Genomic DNA, 13,959 nt, shown 5'->3' with positions numbered 1-13,959 from the left:
CCACAGAATAATTTCCCAAAATTCATGATGTTTTTCTCCTTTGTTCCTATTGACCCTCCCTCTTCCCAACCACAGGTTCTTTATAATAAAAGCCAAGTAAAAAGATAATTATTTATCCATCCCAGAGACAGAAGGGGGAGGGGGGATTTTGTTTACTTTTACAACAAGACTATAGTAGTAATGTGAAAATAAACAAATAAATCTAATTATTTAAAATTTCCTATTGCTTAGAAATACAAAATAATGCTATGTCCAGAGTAGAGTCTAAGCTTTTTGTCAATAAAAGAGTGAAATAGGAGGCATCAATTCAGCCAATGTACTAATGAGTATCCTCATAACTCTGAACTCATAGGTCAAACACAAAATCCAAAATGTTACTATAGAACTCAAATTCTAAAAATTGTTTCTCTATCAGAAATTTGTTGTTCACTCATTTTCAGTTTGCCCATGACCCCATCTGAGGTTTTGCTGGCAAGACACTGGAGCAGTTTGCCTTTTCCTTCTCCAGGTCATCGACACAAATGGAAACTGAGGCAAGCAGGCTGCAGAGACTTGCTCAGGGTCTCACAGCTGGTAAGTGTCTGATGCTGGATTTGAACTCAAGAGAGAGGTCCAATACTCTATCCACTGCACCTTCCTCCCTCATCACAACCCAATCTATCAGTGAAATTGTTGTTTTTCCACAGCATTGAAAAACAGGTCACAAAATAAGTGAAGTTAAAAAGTCTGCTGAGGGCCCTGAGGCTCAGTCTCATGCCCAGGAAACCTTTGTTCCATCAAGGATGGAGAGCAAACCCTGAATTCAATGGGAAGCTTCATTAACCAACCAGTAACTACTGGACTTGAAAGCAAGGCAGCACCTTCTGAATCAGAGCTGATCCTCCTGCAAACGCTGCTCCATTTTCTTCTGCAGTTTTAATTTCTGATCCTTTCTGTGGGAAAAAGAGAAAAGTTTGTCTCAAACTAATGCCTGTGGATATTTGTTACAGATAAATATTTACAGAGGCAGTAATGTCATCAGTCTAAGTCAAATCAAAAAACTCCCAACCAGGCAGAGCTTTTTAAAAATCAGAATGAGGCAATGATGGCAGGCTTTTGATCCCAGGTAACTCCAAATGGAGCCTGTTCACAGGTAACCCCAGCTGGAGTCTGTTCCCAGGTAATCCTGATTAGTTTCCTGGTTGTCATATTGAGCTGAATGTGTGGTTTTGACCAAGCCTCAAAGACCATTCAAGCATGAGTTTTAAGAAGGAATATAAATTTTAATTACCTGAACTAATAAATTATTCTATCACTATTAGACAAAAAATTTCTAAGAACTTCTGCCACATAAATTTGAGCAAATAAATCACATAGTAATGTAGCAAAAGCTGGGGCAAATGATAAAACTTAAAACATAAGTAGTAGAGGGAAGCTAGGTGGCACAGTGGTGGGGGCAGCTAGGTGGCACTGTAGATAGGGCATAGGCCCTGCAGTCAGGAGAACCTGAATTCACATCTGGCCTCAGACACTTAACTGCCTAACTTTGTGGCCTTGGGAAAATCACTTAACCCCATTGCTTTAAATAAATAAATTTTTTAGGGGGCAGCTAGGTGGCCTAGGGGGCAGCTAGGTGGCCTAGGTGGCAGCTAAGTGGCCTAGGTGGCAGCTAGGTGGCCTAGTGGATAAAGCACCGGCCCTGGAGTCAGGAGTACCTGGGTTCAAATCTGGTCTGAGACACTTAATAATTACCTAGCTGTGTGGCCTTGGGCAAGCCACTTAACCCCGTTTGCCTTGCAAAAACCAAAAAACAAACAAATAAATAAATAAATAAGTTTTTTTAAAATAGTAAATTAACATATTTGAAAGTCTAGTATTTAAAACAAAGGACTACTTCACCTTGACACTATTTAAAATTTCAATATTTTTTTTTGCATTTTTAGAATTTATCTGATTTTTTTCTAATTATTTGCAAAGATAGGTTTCAACATTCATCCCTTTGCTAACTTTTGCATTTTTTCTATCATTTTCCCTTCCCTCCCTGTTACTCATAGGAACAAACAATCTGATATAAAATATACATGTATAATCATGTTTAACATATTTATATTTCTATTAGTCATGTTATGAAAGAGGAATTAGAACCAGGGGAAAAAACATAAGAAAGGAAGAAAAAAACTTAAAAGAAGCTTTAAAAAGTGAACATGGAATACTTTGCTCTGCATTCAGATGCCATAGTTTTTTCTCTAGATGTGGATGGCATTGTCCTTAACAGGTCTCTCAGGCTAGTCCTTGAACATGATTTCAACACTTTTTGAAGATTGTCAATGGACAGTCCTTTCACTGATAAGAAAATTGAAGGCCCTTTAGTCCTTAGGAGGTCTTTTACTACCTCCCCACCCCAGCACAGAGGAGGCATCAGGGAGGGGAATTCAAGAGCCACAGATAGACAGGTCATGCTCAGGATGGGACTCAAGGTCTGACCAACAAAGAGTGATCTGCCAGAATTTTCCAAAGTCCAAGATCCCTTCCATGATATAATAAAATGCAGAAACAGAATTTTAATGGAGAGATTTATACAAAATAATGAATGTTATAATCTGTTATTTATTTATTATTTTTGAATGCTTCTGTTATAATAAGTTTTTAAGATTAAAACATGGAAGAATATATATTTTCCTGGACTAAAATAAACTGTTAAACATTTCCTACCTTTATATAACAACAAATCCAAAAGCACTAAAGGGGAAAAGAAGATGAAAGTTTTGGAATTTTGGAAATAATGGAACATGATCTAGGGATTATTAAAATCCAAATGTAAAATATTAAACATCTGATAGTGGCTCCAAATTGAATGAATTCTCCCAAGGAAAAGTTAAGGCTCATGAGCTAGTGACTACTCACAATTGTAATAACTGTAATGAACTGAAGTTTTTAAAAATCTAATTCATGGTCACCTCACATCTATCAGTCTGGCCAACATGATGAAAATGGAAAATGATCAATGTTGGGTGGGGGAAAACTGGGCTACTAAATGCACTGCCCGTGGTGTTGTGAACTGATCCAACAACTCAGGGGAGCAATCTGGAACTATATCCAAAGGACAATAATTGCAATACCTTTACTATGTCTGGATCCCATAGAGATCACAAAAAAAAAAAGCGGAGAAAGATCCACATGTACAAGTGGCTCTTTTTTAACAGTGGCAAAGAACTGGAAATTGAGAGGATGCCCATTAATTGGGGACTGGTTGAATAGACTATGATATATGAATATAATAAAATACTACAGTCCTATAAAAAATGATGAGCAGGAAGATTTCAGAAAACTTGGACTTACATGAACTGATGCTGAGTGAAATGAGCAGAACCAGGAGAACACTGTATACATTAACAGCAACATTGTGATGATAAGCTATGATGGACTTCACTCCTCTCAGCACCAAGGATTAACAGACTTATGATGAAAAATGTTATCCACAGCCAGAGAAAATATTTTGAGGTCTGAATGCAGAACAAAGCAGACTAATTTGAAACCTGATTTATGGGGTTTTTTTTCTTTCTCATGATTAGATCTGATTCTTCTTTCACAACATAACTAATCTGGAAATATGTTAAGCATGTATAACCTATTCAGATTACTCACTGTCATGAGGAGTGGGGAGGGAAGGGAAGGAGTCAGAATGAAACTCAAAAATATTACGAAAAGATGAATGTGAAAACTAATTTTGCATGTAACTGAAAAAATAAAATAACATTTAAAAAAATAATAAACCAGACTAAATATTTAGATATTTTTAACACTGAACTTTGTTTTTACATAAAAAGTTTATATAGTTTACCTACCTCTGTAAATACCAGAATTTTATTAATCTTTGAAGAAAATGGATACGGGAAATTAAGGACACTGACAAATGGCTCCACCTTTTTCTAAAATTCATAAGAGAAAAAAAATTAAGGATTTTAAAAACCTCTTCCATTGCCCATAAACACACAACTATCTTATTCTACTATATACCCCATCTTCCCTACCTCATCTATTAGTCTACTAGTAACTATATTCCCCCCAAAAAACTCAAGTGCAGATTATTTAAAATTATTGTGTTTTCTTGGTGCATGGGGAAGGGACCTTCACTGAAATATCTTGACAAACTTGTCATATTTGGATTAATAGTCAAAAAGCATATTTGTCCCAAATGGTATAAAGATGACCACAGGTCACCCCTAGTTTATATTCTTGGTTCCAATGAAGTCACATGGATCAAAACACAGCACTTTGCTGGAGTAGGTATATAAGAGCAAAGGATCAGGCAGTCATCTTGATAGGTCCTACAAAAGATTTATGGGAGGGACACAGATAAATTACACAGGACAAGGAGGTGTGGGTGGATGACAACTTGCACCAATGGAGGGTATAAACCCACTGATAAGATATATTAGTAGGGACATGACTCTTCTAATATGCCTATATAAATACAAAAAGTTCAAAGCTGATGTGATATTATCTGTACAAATGAGGGAAAGAAAAAAATGAAAGGAAGAGAATTGCATACTTCTATTCCTATAGCTAGAATATAATGTGTATACGGCATAACACTTTCCTGTTTGTATCTGGAGAAAAGAAACATTCAATAAAATGTATGATAATATTCTTATAGACTAGTATAGTTTTCCCTTTCTGAACTATACTTAAACCGTTATTGTAAAGTATGGGAAACCCTGGCCTCCCAAAGGCCATGTCAGCAGAACACACTCTGGAAAGGCTGATTCATCCAAAGATACATCACTAGATGATGAATTTTTCAGCCACCTAAATTCTTGAAGACCACACATAGACTTGTAGCTGGATTGAATCAACATGAGTGGCCGAGAGCCCCCAGAAACAAAACCACAGATCCTCTAAGTCCTAAAGAAATAAAACAGGGGCAGCTAGGTGGAGCAGTGGATGGAGTGTCACTTTTGAAGTCAGGAGGACCTGAGTTCAAATCCAACACTTGATATTTACTAGCTGTGTGACCTTGGGCAAGTCACTTAACCTCATTGCCCCACCAAAAAAAGAAAAAAATAGAAATAAAACAGAAAACTAGAAGAAAAACACACAAGATAGGAGAGATTGATACTCAGCAGGAGTTATCAATCATCCCACAAGTATCTGTAGCTGCAAAGGACCAAGGGGAGGCAGCTGGATGACACAATAAAGTTAGGAAGACGCCTCTTCATGAGTTCAAATCCAGCCTCAGATACACATATTAGTTGTAAAACCTAAGCAAGACACTTTACCCCTGTCTGCATCTCAGTTTCCTCATCTGTAAAATGAGCTGGAGAAGGAAATGACCAACCACTCCAGTACCTTTGTCCAGAAAACTACATAAGGGGCAAAGAATCAGACAAGACTGAACAAAATGAAATACAAAAAGCACCCATCGCAGTGCAAGGGCACTAGGGCAGCTGAGAGATACTGACAAAGCATGAAAGCCTCCCTCCTGACAAGGAGCTTCTGTTCTGCGTGGGAAGCCACCAAGTTCCCTGACAAGGATACACAGACAACACACAAACATCAATGACAAAGAATTAAAGGCCAGGTGGCTTGGGAGAAGGCACCAGCAGTTGGGAGACTCAGAAGCTTCAGGAAGAAGGCAGGGGTGGAACAGCCTCTGAGGAGGCAGAAAGGGAAAGGGATCCCATTCCCAGTCCAAGACCATCCATGAATATTAGAGTGGTGATGGAGAGCTGGTTTGGCCAGATGCCCACAGAGGCTGGGAAGGATGGCTAGGATGGGCATTAGAGGCTGAAGAAAGAATTCTGCCTACACTTCACCAAACACTGCAACCTACACTAAAGGGAAATGATTTTGGGAGCAGTACTGGATGGGGTCACAATCCAAGCCCAAGGTGATGAGGACCTGAACTAAAGTACAGTAAAAAGAAGAGCAAAGTGTGAGAAATGCTGACCCTGGCTTTGTGGGGTAGGACTGAGGACTTAATAATACCAAGGTTATGAAAATGGTAACTAATGAAGAGGATATGAGGAAACTGGAACCCGGCTGCTATGAACTGATCCAACCATTCTGGAGAGTAATTTGGAGCTATGAACAAAGGACAATAACACTGGCCATACCCTTTGATCCAGCAATGGCTCTACTGGGTCTGTTTGCCAAAGAGATTATAACAAGGGTAAAAGACCTATGTGTACAAGAACATTTATAACAGCTCTTTCTGTAGTGGCAAAGAATTGTAAAGTATAGGGATTGCCCATCAATTGGAGGATGGTTTTACAAACTGTGGTATGTGAATGTGATGGAATACTATTGTGCTATAAAAAATGAGCATCAGTGCAACAATCAGGGACAATTTGGGGCTGTCTGCAATGGAGAATACCATATGTATCTAGAGAAAGAACCATGGAGTTTGAACAAAGACCAAGGACTATTACCTTTAATTTAGAAAAAAAAAAATACTGGTATCTTATTATGTAATCTTGCTATCTCTTATACTTTATTTTTCTTCCTTAAGGATATGATTTCTTTCTTATCACATTCAACTGAGATCTATCTATACCATGGAAACAATGTAAAGACTGGGAAATTGCCTTCTGGGGGGTGGAGGGAAGGAAGCAAGATTAGGGGAAAAATTATAAAACTCAAAATTTAAAAAAACACATAATTAAAAAAAATGATGAGCAGGCAGACTTCAAAAAAGTCTGGAAAGACTTGCATTCAAACTGATGCTGAGTGAGGTAAGCAGTACCAGAACACTGTGTAAACATTAACATTGTGTAATGATCAACTATGATAGACTTTGAGCTTCTCAGCAATACAGTGATCAAAGACAATTCCAGAAGACTTGTAATGGAAAAATGCCAATCAATCCAAAGAAAGAACTAAGGATTCTGATAAGCAAAGCAAAGCATGTTATTTTTTTTAAATTTGTTTTTTGTTTTTACTTCCACATGCTTTCTCCCCTTTTGTTCTAATTCTTCTTCTACAGCATGACTAGGATGGAAATATGTATGTGTACAATCTCTATCAGAGTGTTCACTGCCATGAGGAGGGCAGGGAAAGTGATAGAAAAAGGAAGAATTCAAAAGTTGCAAGCTAACCTTGCACATAATTGGAAAAAATTAAAGTTCTGTTGAAGCTGGAAAAAAAAAACCCCATACTACACATTTAACCTACATCAGATTACTTGCTGTCTTGGGGGGGAGGGAAAAAATCTAGAACTCAGAATTATTGATGATGTTCTTGTTAATATAATACATTTGAACATTACATAGATTAATAAATTTTAAAAAAGAAAAAATTTTAAATAATAATACCAAACTTATGAACTTGGTCTATCTATTAACAGAAATAGTGATGAAAGAAAAATAACAAATTCAGGACATCCTTGGGTCAACCACCTTGACTAGGCAATGATATTAAAGCTTAGAGCAAAGAGTGGGCATGGCTAGGCATAGATAGATAGATAGATAGATAGACAGACAGATAGATAGACAGATAGATATGCAGATAAATAGTATGGTGGTAATGTAATGAAAATGCTTTTTTTGGTTTTGGTTTTTTGGGTTTTTTATTTTTTTTATTCTCATTTTGTATAAATTTTTTTTACATTAATAAAAATATTCTTATTTAAGAGTAAACAAAATACCCCCTCCCCCCATGAATATAGACTTGCTTGAGCGATAAAGTAAAGGGGAGAAAAAAAAATTAAAATAAAAAAATAGTAATAATTGTAGGTATCGCTAGGTGGCACAATGGACGGAGCACCAGCCCTGGAGCCATGAGCATCCGAGCCCACATCCAGCCCCGTAGACCCAACAATCATCCAGCCATGTAACATGCAAGCCACCCAATCCCCACTGCCCTGCAAAAACAAAAAAGAAGAAAAAAAAAGACCCAAAATAAAATAAAATAGTAATAATAGTAGGGGTGGCTGGGTGGCGGACAGAGCATTGGTCCCTGAGCCAGGAGCACCTGGGTCCAAATCCGGCCTCAGATACCCAAAGATCACCCTGCTATGTGGCCCCAGGCAGGCCACCCAGCCCCATTTGCCCTGCACCCTCCCCCAAATAATAATAATAATAATAATAATAATAATGAAAAATGTGCTTCAGTCTTTGTTCCAACACCAACAACTCTGTCGTGGGTGGATCACATTCTTTATGGTAAGTCCATCGCAAAAGTTACTTCCATATTTTTCCAATGTTGCCACTGCTGATCGCAACTCCCTCCTTTCTTATTTCTCCACTACCATGTACTATATTTTCTCTCTCCTTTCACTCTGAGTCTGCTGTAGGGTAGCTGAGTGGCACAGCAGACAGATCCCTGGTCCTGGGGCCAAGAGGCCCTGAGCTCCCATACCACCCCTTAGGCCCAGAATCCACCTAGCCCTATGGTCCTGGGCAGGTCATCCAATCCCAGCCCCTTGCAAGAAGTAAAAAAGAAATTGTGTTTTATCTGACCACTCTCCCCCCATGGTCCATCCTCTCCTCCTTTACTCACATCCCCACCCTTTCCCCCTGTCCCCCACTTCTTACTCCAGATGTCTATACCCCATTGAGGATATATATCCCTCATTCCCCCTTGCCTTCCCCTCCCATATCATTGCAACAGCTCATTGCAATAAAGAAAAATTTTATTATATGAAATATCTTGGCCTATTCCCCCCTCTCCTTTTTCTTTCTCCCATTACATTTCCCTTTTTTTCTATTGACTCCATTTTTATACCATATTATATCATCAAATTCAGCTTTCTCCTGTGCTTCAACTATAAAAGCTCCCTCTACCTGCTCTATTAACTGAGAAGGTTCATATGAGTATTATCAGTGTCATTTTTCTATACAGGAATACATGCAGTTCATCCTCATTAAGTCCCTCATATTTTCCCTCTCCTCCAATCTCCATGGTTCACCTGAGTCCTGTATCTGAAGATCAAACCTTATATTCAGCTCTGGCCATTCCAAAAGGAACATTTGAAATTCCCCTAGTTCATTGAAAGTCCATCTTTTTCCCTGGAAGAGGACATTCAGCCTTGCTGGGTAGTTGATCCTTGGCTGCATTCTAAGCTCTTTTGCCTTCCGGTATATTATATTCCAAGCCCTACGAGCTTCCAATGTAGTTGCTGCTAAGTCCTGTGTGATCCTGACTGCAGCTCCACAATATTTGAACTGTGTCCTTCTGGCTGCTTGTAATATTTTCTCTTTGACTTGGGAGTTCTGGAACTTGGCTATAATATTCCTAGGGGTTGTTTTTTTGGGATCTCTTTCTCTGGGGGATTGGTGGATTCTCTCCATTTCTATTTTGCCCTCTGCTTCTAGAATATCAGGGCAATTTTCCTGTAGTAATTCTTTGAAAATGATGTCAAGGCTCTTTTCCTGATCATGACTTTCAGATATTCCAATAATTTTTAAATTATCTTTCCTAAGTCTGTTTTCCATATCAGTTGTTTTTTCAATGAGATGTTTCACATTTTTTTTCTAATTTTTCATTTTTTTGGTTTTGAAGTATTGATTCCTGATTTCTGGTAAATTCATCAATCTCCCTGAGTTCCATTCTTTGTCTGAAGGATTTGTTCTCCTCAGAGAGTTTTCTTATCTCTTTTTCCATCTGGCCAATTTTGCTTTTTAAAGCATTCTTCCCTCAATAACTTTTTGAACTGTTTTATCCATTTGACCTAAGCTGGTTTTTAGCATGTTATTTTCTTCAGCATTTTTTTGGAATTCCTTGACTAAGCTGCTGACTTCATTTTCATGTTTTTCCTGCATCTCTCTCCTTTCTTTTCCCAGTTTTTCTTCTAACTCCCTCATTTGATTTTCAAAGTCATTTTTGAGCTCTGTCATAGCCTGAGCCCAATTTCTGTTTTTCTTGGAGTCTTTAGATGCAGGAGCTTGTGTTTCCTCATCTTCAGACTGAGTATATTGATCCTTCTTGGGATCATAGATAATGTATTTCTCAATGGTGTTCATCTTTTTTCTCTGCTTGCTCATTTTCCCAGCCTTAGCCTGTTTTTGGGGTGCTTCCTGAGCTTTTGGGACACTCCCACAAGGGTCTCAGTGTGTGAGGCTCTGTCCTCCCTCCTGGTCTGTGAATGACCATAAGCGCCCCCCTCCGCCATGGGGCTGAGGTGGGGGGGGGCCCTGCTGTTCTATGGGGGGGCCTAGACTGCGATCAGGATCTGAATGTGGTCAGAGCCCCAGAGTCCTGTTCCAGGGGCAGAGCTCTGCAGTTTATCTCTTTATTCCCCTCCCTCAGCTCAAAGGGCTCATGCCCTGGGGGCTCCTGCTTACCAGCTCTGCCTGCTTCTGTAAAGACCATGCTGCTTGCTGTGTGCCCTGAGGGCTGGGCTCCATGTGCTTGCTCTGGCAGAAGTCCCCCACTGTTCCCCCACTTTGTGCCTGATGCTCCTTGGGGTGTAGCTCAGGAGACTCCCCCGCTGCTGTGAGCTGGGGCTCCCAGCGCCCTGGGGCTGCCTCCAGGAGGCTGAAGTTCTTTCGCACTGGTAGGCCACCCCTCCGGCTGGCCGCCCCTCCAACCCCAGGGAGCAGAGCCTTTCTGCTCTTTTCCAGGTTACCTTGAGTAGAACTGCCTCTCTGGGTCCCTTTGTGGGTTCTGTCTCTTGAAAGTTTAGTTAGAGTCCTTAGTTTTGAAGTTTATCAGAGAGTGCCTAAGACTTGATCCTTTCTTGTCGCCATCTTGGCTCCGCCCCTCAAAAATGCTTTTTAAACCCATAGGCACTCAAAATAGGGAATATAGAAGAGGATCCTGTAAAACTGAAATTTGATTTTCAATTCTATTTTTAAGGCAAACCATGGGTTTAATACTCTCCCAGAGTCCAAATTTCTGACTTCTGTAACTTTACCCTTAGCTATATTCTGGAGAAACTAGTCAAGTTTTGTCTTGTAATTATTTCCATTTAGGACTCAATTCTACTGTAAACTTAATTTCTATCCTAAATTCAAATTGATTCAATTAGAGCCTCAACAGACTGTACTCATGGCTGCAGACTACTTCTATCACCTGAAGATTACACCTATTTCCCATGGAGGAACTAATGGGGAAGAGCTGACATCACACAACCTACCTCCTCATTACAATGTCTACCAAAGAGTATCATGGTGTGATGTCAGGTAAATCAGAAGATACTCTTACAGTGCTCTTTGAGATTCTGCTTGTCATTAGTCACTGCTTTTGGTCAAGGAGAGAGACCACCACTCAATATACTGGTTATTTCTAGACTAATGATCCTGCTCCGAACTTTGTCTAATCTGATTATTTTAATTTCAAGTATGACCATCCCAAAAAGAACTTTGGGAAGAATCCATAGGTAGAGGAGAGTGATATGGATAAAAAGCCAACAAAAGAGATGGAAAAACGAGTAACTGGAAAGATAGAAGGTGAAGCAGGAGGAGACTGTCACAAAACCCCCCAGAAGAAAGCACATCCAGGAGCAGAAGGTGGTCAACAGGGTTAAAAAGCAGGAGAGGCCTCATTCTGGTTGACTTCTCAGCAAGGAGACCCACAGGACCAGAGCTTTGGCAAAGACGGGAGGGTCTAGTCAAGGTTTTTAGGGATCAAAGAGACAAAGACACATTTGAAACAGTTAATGGGGAAAGACTGAAGAATAATACAAGAGATTACAAGCAAGGTTGTATGGCCACTGAAGACCAGAGTGAGAGGTCCTGGTAAATGTGCAACAAGCAGCTCATGGGAAGGGGAGAGTGAGGAGAATGCTCTATGGCCAAAAGCTTATTATAAATTTTGTCATTATAAAGGATGTAGCAAACAATTTGCAAATTATGGTAAAATATATAACACCTGGGAGGGGAGCGGGGCAGAGCCAAGATGGCAGCATGAGAATAGCCTTTCCTAGGAGCTCTTTCCAAAATATTTCAAAAACTGTAAAATTATGTAAATGTTCAAGACAGAATTCACAGAAAAATCCAGTGCGACAATTCTCCAGCTCAAGGTAATCTAGAAGACCATGGGAAAGCTCTGTTCCATGGGGTTGGAGGTGAGAGCAGTGCAGCCAGGATCACCATGCCAGAGCAAAGCAGTTGAAATCCCCTGGGAACAGCCTGCAGGGTGCCTGGATCCCTAGAAGTGCCGGCTCCTGGCAAGAGAAGCAGTTTCCTGACCTGCCACCCCAAGGAGCACCAAGCACAACTTGGAAGATCAGCAGGAAACCTCTGTCAGAACAAGTGTAAAACCCAGCCCAGGGGGCAGCTAGGTGGTGCAGTGGATAGAGGATAGAGCACTGGCCCTGGAGTCAGAAGGATCTGAGTTCAAATCCAGCCTCAGACACTTAATAATTACCTAACTGTATGGCCTTGGGCTTAACCCCATTTACCGTGCAAAAACCTAAAAAAAAAAAAAATGCTCAGGCCAGCATGATCCTCCTCAATGCAGCTGCAGCCCTCAGCACAGCCCAAACTTCAGGAAATGGAAAGAGGTCCACAGAGCTGCCAACAGAAGGGAGCCACCTAGCAGCTGCCTCCAGAAGGTAAGGGGGTAGGGGGAGACTGTCAAGGTCTTCCCTCTGTCCCTGGGACAGGACTCTTGTGCATTATCCACATTCAGATCGTGATGGCAGTCTGGGTCTCCTCCATTGCCACAGAGCAGGGACCCTCCTGCCCTGGAAGTCATCCACAGATCAGAGCACAGGCCAGTCAGAGCCTCTCTTAAGACCCTGAAGGAACTGAGGTCCTTGCAGGGGTGTCCCAATAATACTCAAAAGCTCAGGAAGCACCCCCAAACCAGGCACAGGCTGGGGAAATGAGTAAACAGAAAAAAAGGAACCTGACCAAAGACAATTACTTTGGTCCCATGAAGGATCAAAACACACACATACACTCAGAAGATGACAAAGTCCAAGCTTCTGCATCTAAAGACTCCAAGAAATACTGAAGTTCAGCTCAGGCTATGACAGAGCTCAAAAGAGATTTTGAAACTCAAGTAAGGGAGGTAGAAGGAAAAATTGGGAAAAGAAATGAGAGAGATGCAGGTAAAACATGAAAAAGAAGTCAGCAGCTTAGTCAAGGAGATCCAAAAAATGCTGAAGAAAATAACATGTTAAAAACCAATTTGGGTCAAATGGAAAAAACTGTCCAAAAAGTTAATAAGGAGAAGAATACCTTAAAATTATTTGTACAAAATAAGAATACATTAATCATTAAAAAGCAGAATTGGTCAGATAGAAAAGGAGATAAGAAAACTCTCTGAAGAAAACAATTCCTTCAAATGTAGAATTGAGCTAAAGGAAGCTGATGACTTTGTGAGGAATCAAGAAACAATAACACAATATCAAAAGAGTGAAAAACTAGAAGAAATCATGAAATATCTCATTGAAAAAAAAACTGACCTAGAAAACAGAACCAGGAGAGACAATTTAAAAATTATTGGGATGCCTGAAAGTCATGATCAGGAAAATTTATACAGAATTTCATTTATACAGAATTTCTACAGGAAAATTTCCCTGATATCCTAGAAGTAGAGGGCAAAATAGAAATTGAGAGAATCTGCCAATCTCCCCCAGAAAGAGATACAAAAAACCAACCCCAAGGAATATTATAGCCAAGTTCCAGAACTCCCAAGTCAAAAAGAAAATATTACAAACAGCCAGAAGGAAACAATTCAAATATTGTGGAACTACAGTCAGGATCGCACAGGACTTAGCAGTAACTACATTAAGGGCTCGTAGGGTTTGGAATATAATATTCCAGAAGGCAAAAGAACCTGGAATGCAACTGAGAATCAACTACCCAGCAAAGCTGAATACCCTCTTCCAGGGAAAAAGATGAACTTTCAACGAAACAGGGGAATTTCAAATGTTCCTGTTGGAATGGCCAGAGCTGAACAGAAAGTTTGATCTTCAAGTACAGGACTCAGGTGAAGCATAGAGAACGGAGAAGAAGGGTAAATTATGAGGGATTTGATGATGAACTGCATGTATTCCTGAGTCCTGTACCCGATAACTCATGAACCTTT

General features: G+C 40.0%; 1 protein-coding gene across 3 annotated transcripts in view; it reads right to left on the bottom strand.

The window, feature by feature from the left end:
• Positions 1-13,959, bottom strand: part of MRPL1 (mitochondrial ribosomal protein L1) — a 58,545-nt gene that overhangs the window by 27,957 nt on the left and 16,629 nt on the right. For all 3 annotated transcript variants that reach the window (XM_074228553.1, XM_074228554.1, XM_074228555.1), the window contains exons 4-5: positions 3,825-3,908; positions 861-932 (exon numbers count right to left, since the gene is read on the bottom strand). In XM_074228553.1, the coding sequence (XP_074084654.1) occupies positions 861-932; positions 3,825-3,908 (156 nt within the window). The remainder of the gene's footprint in view (positions 1-860; positions 933-3,824; positions 3,909-13,959) is intronic.

The sequence above is a fragment of the Macrotis lagotis genome, chromosome 3, assembly GCF_037893015.1.
Source record: "Macrotis lagotis isolate mMagLag1 chromosome 3, bilby.v1.9.chrom.fasta, whole genome shotgun sequence".
Classification (NCBI taxonomy): domain Eukaryota; kingdom Metazoa; phylum Chordata; class Mammalia; order Peramelemorphia; family Peramelidae; genus Macrotis; species Macrotis lagotis.
This window is presented reverse-complemented; position numbering and strand designations above follow the sequence as displayed.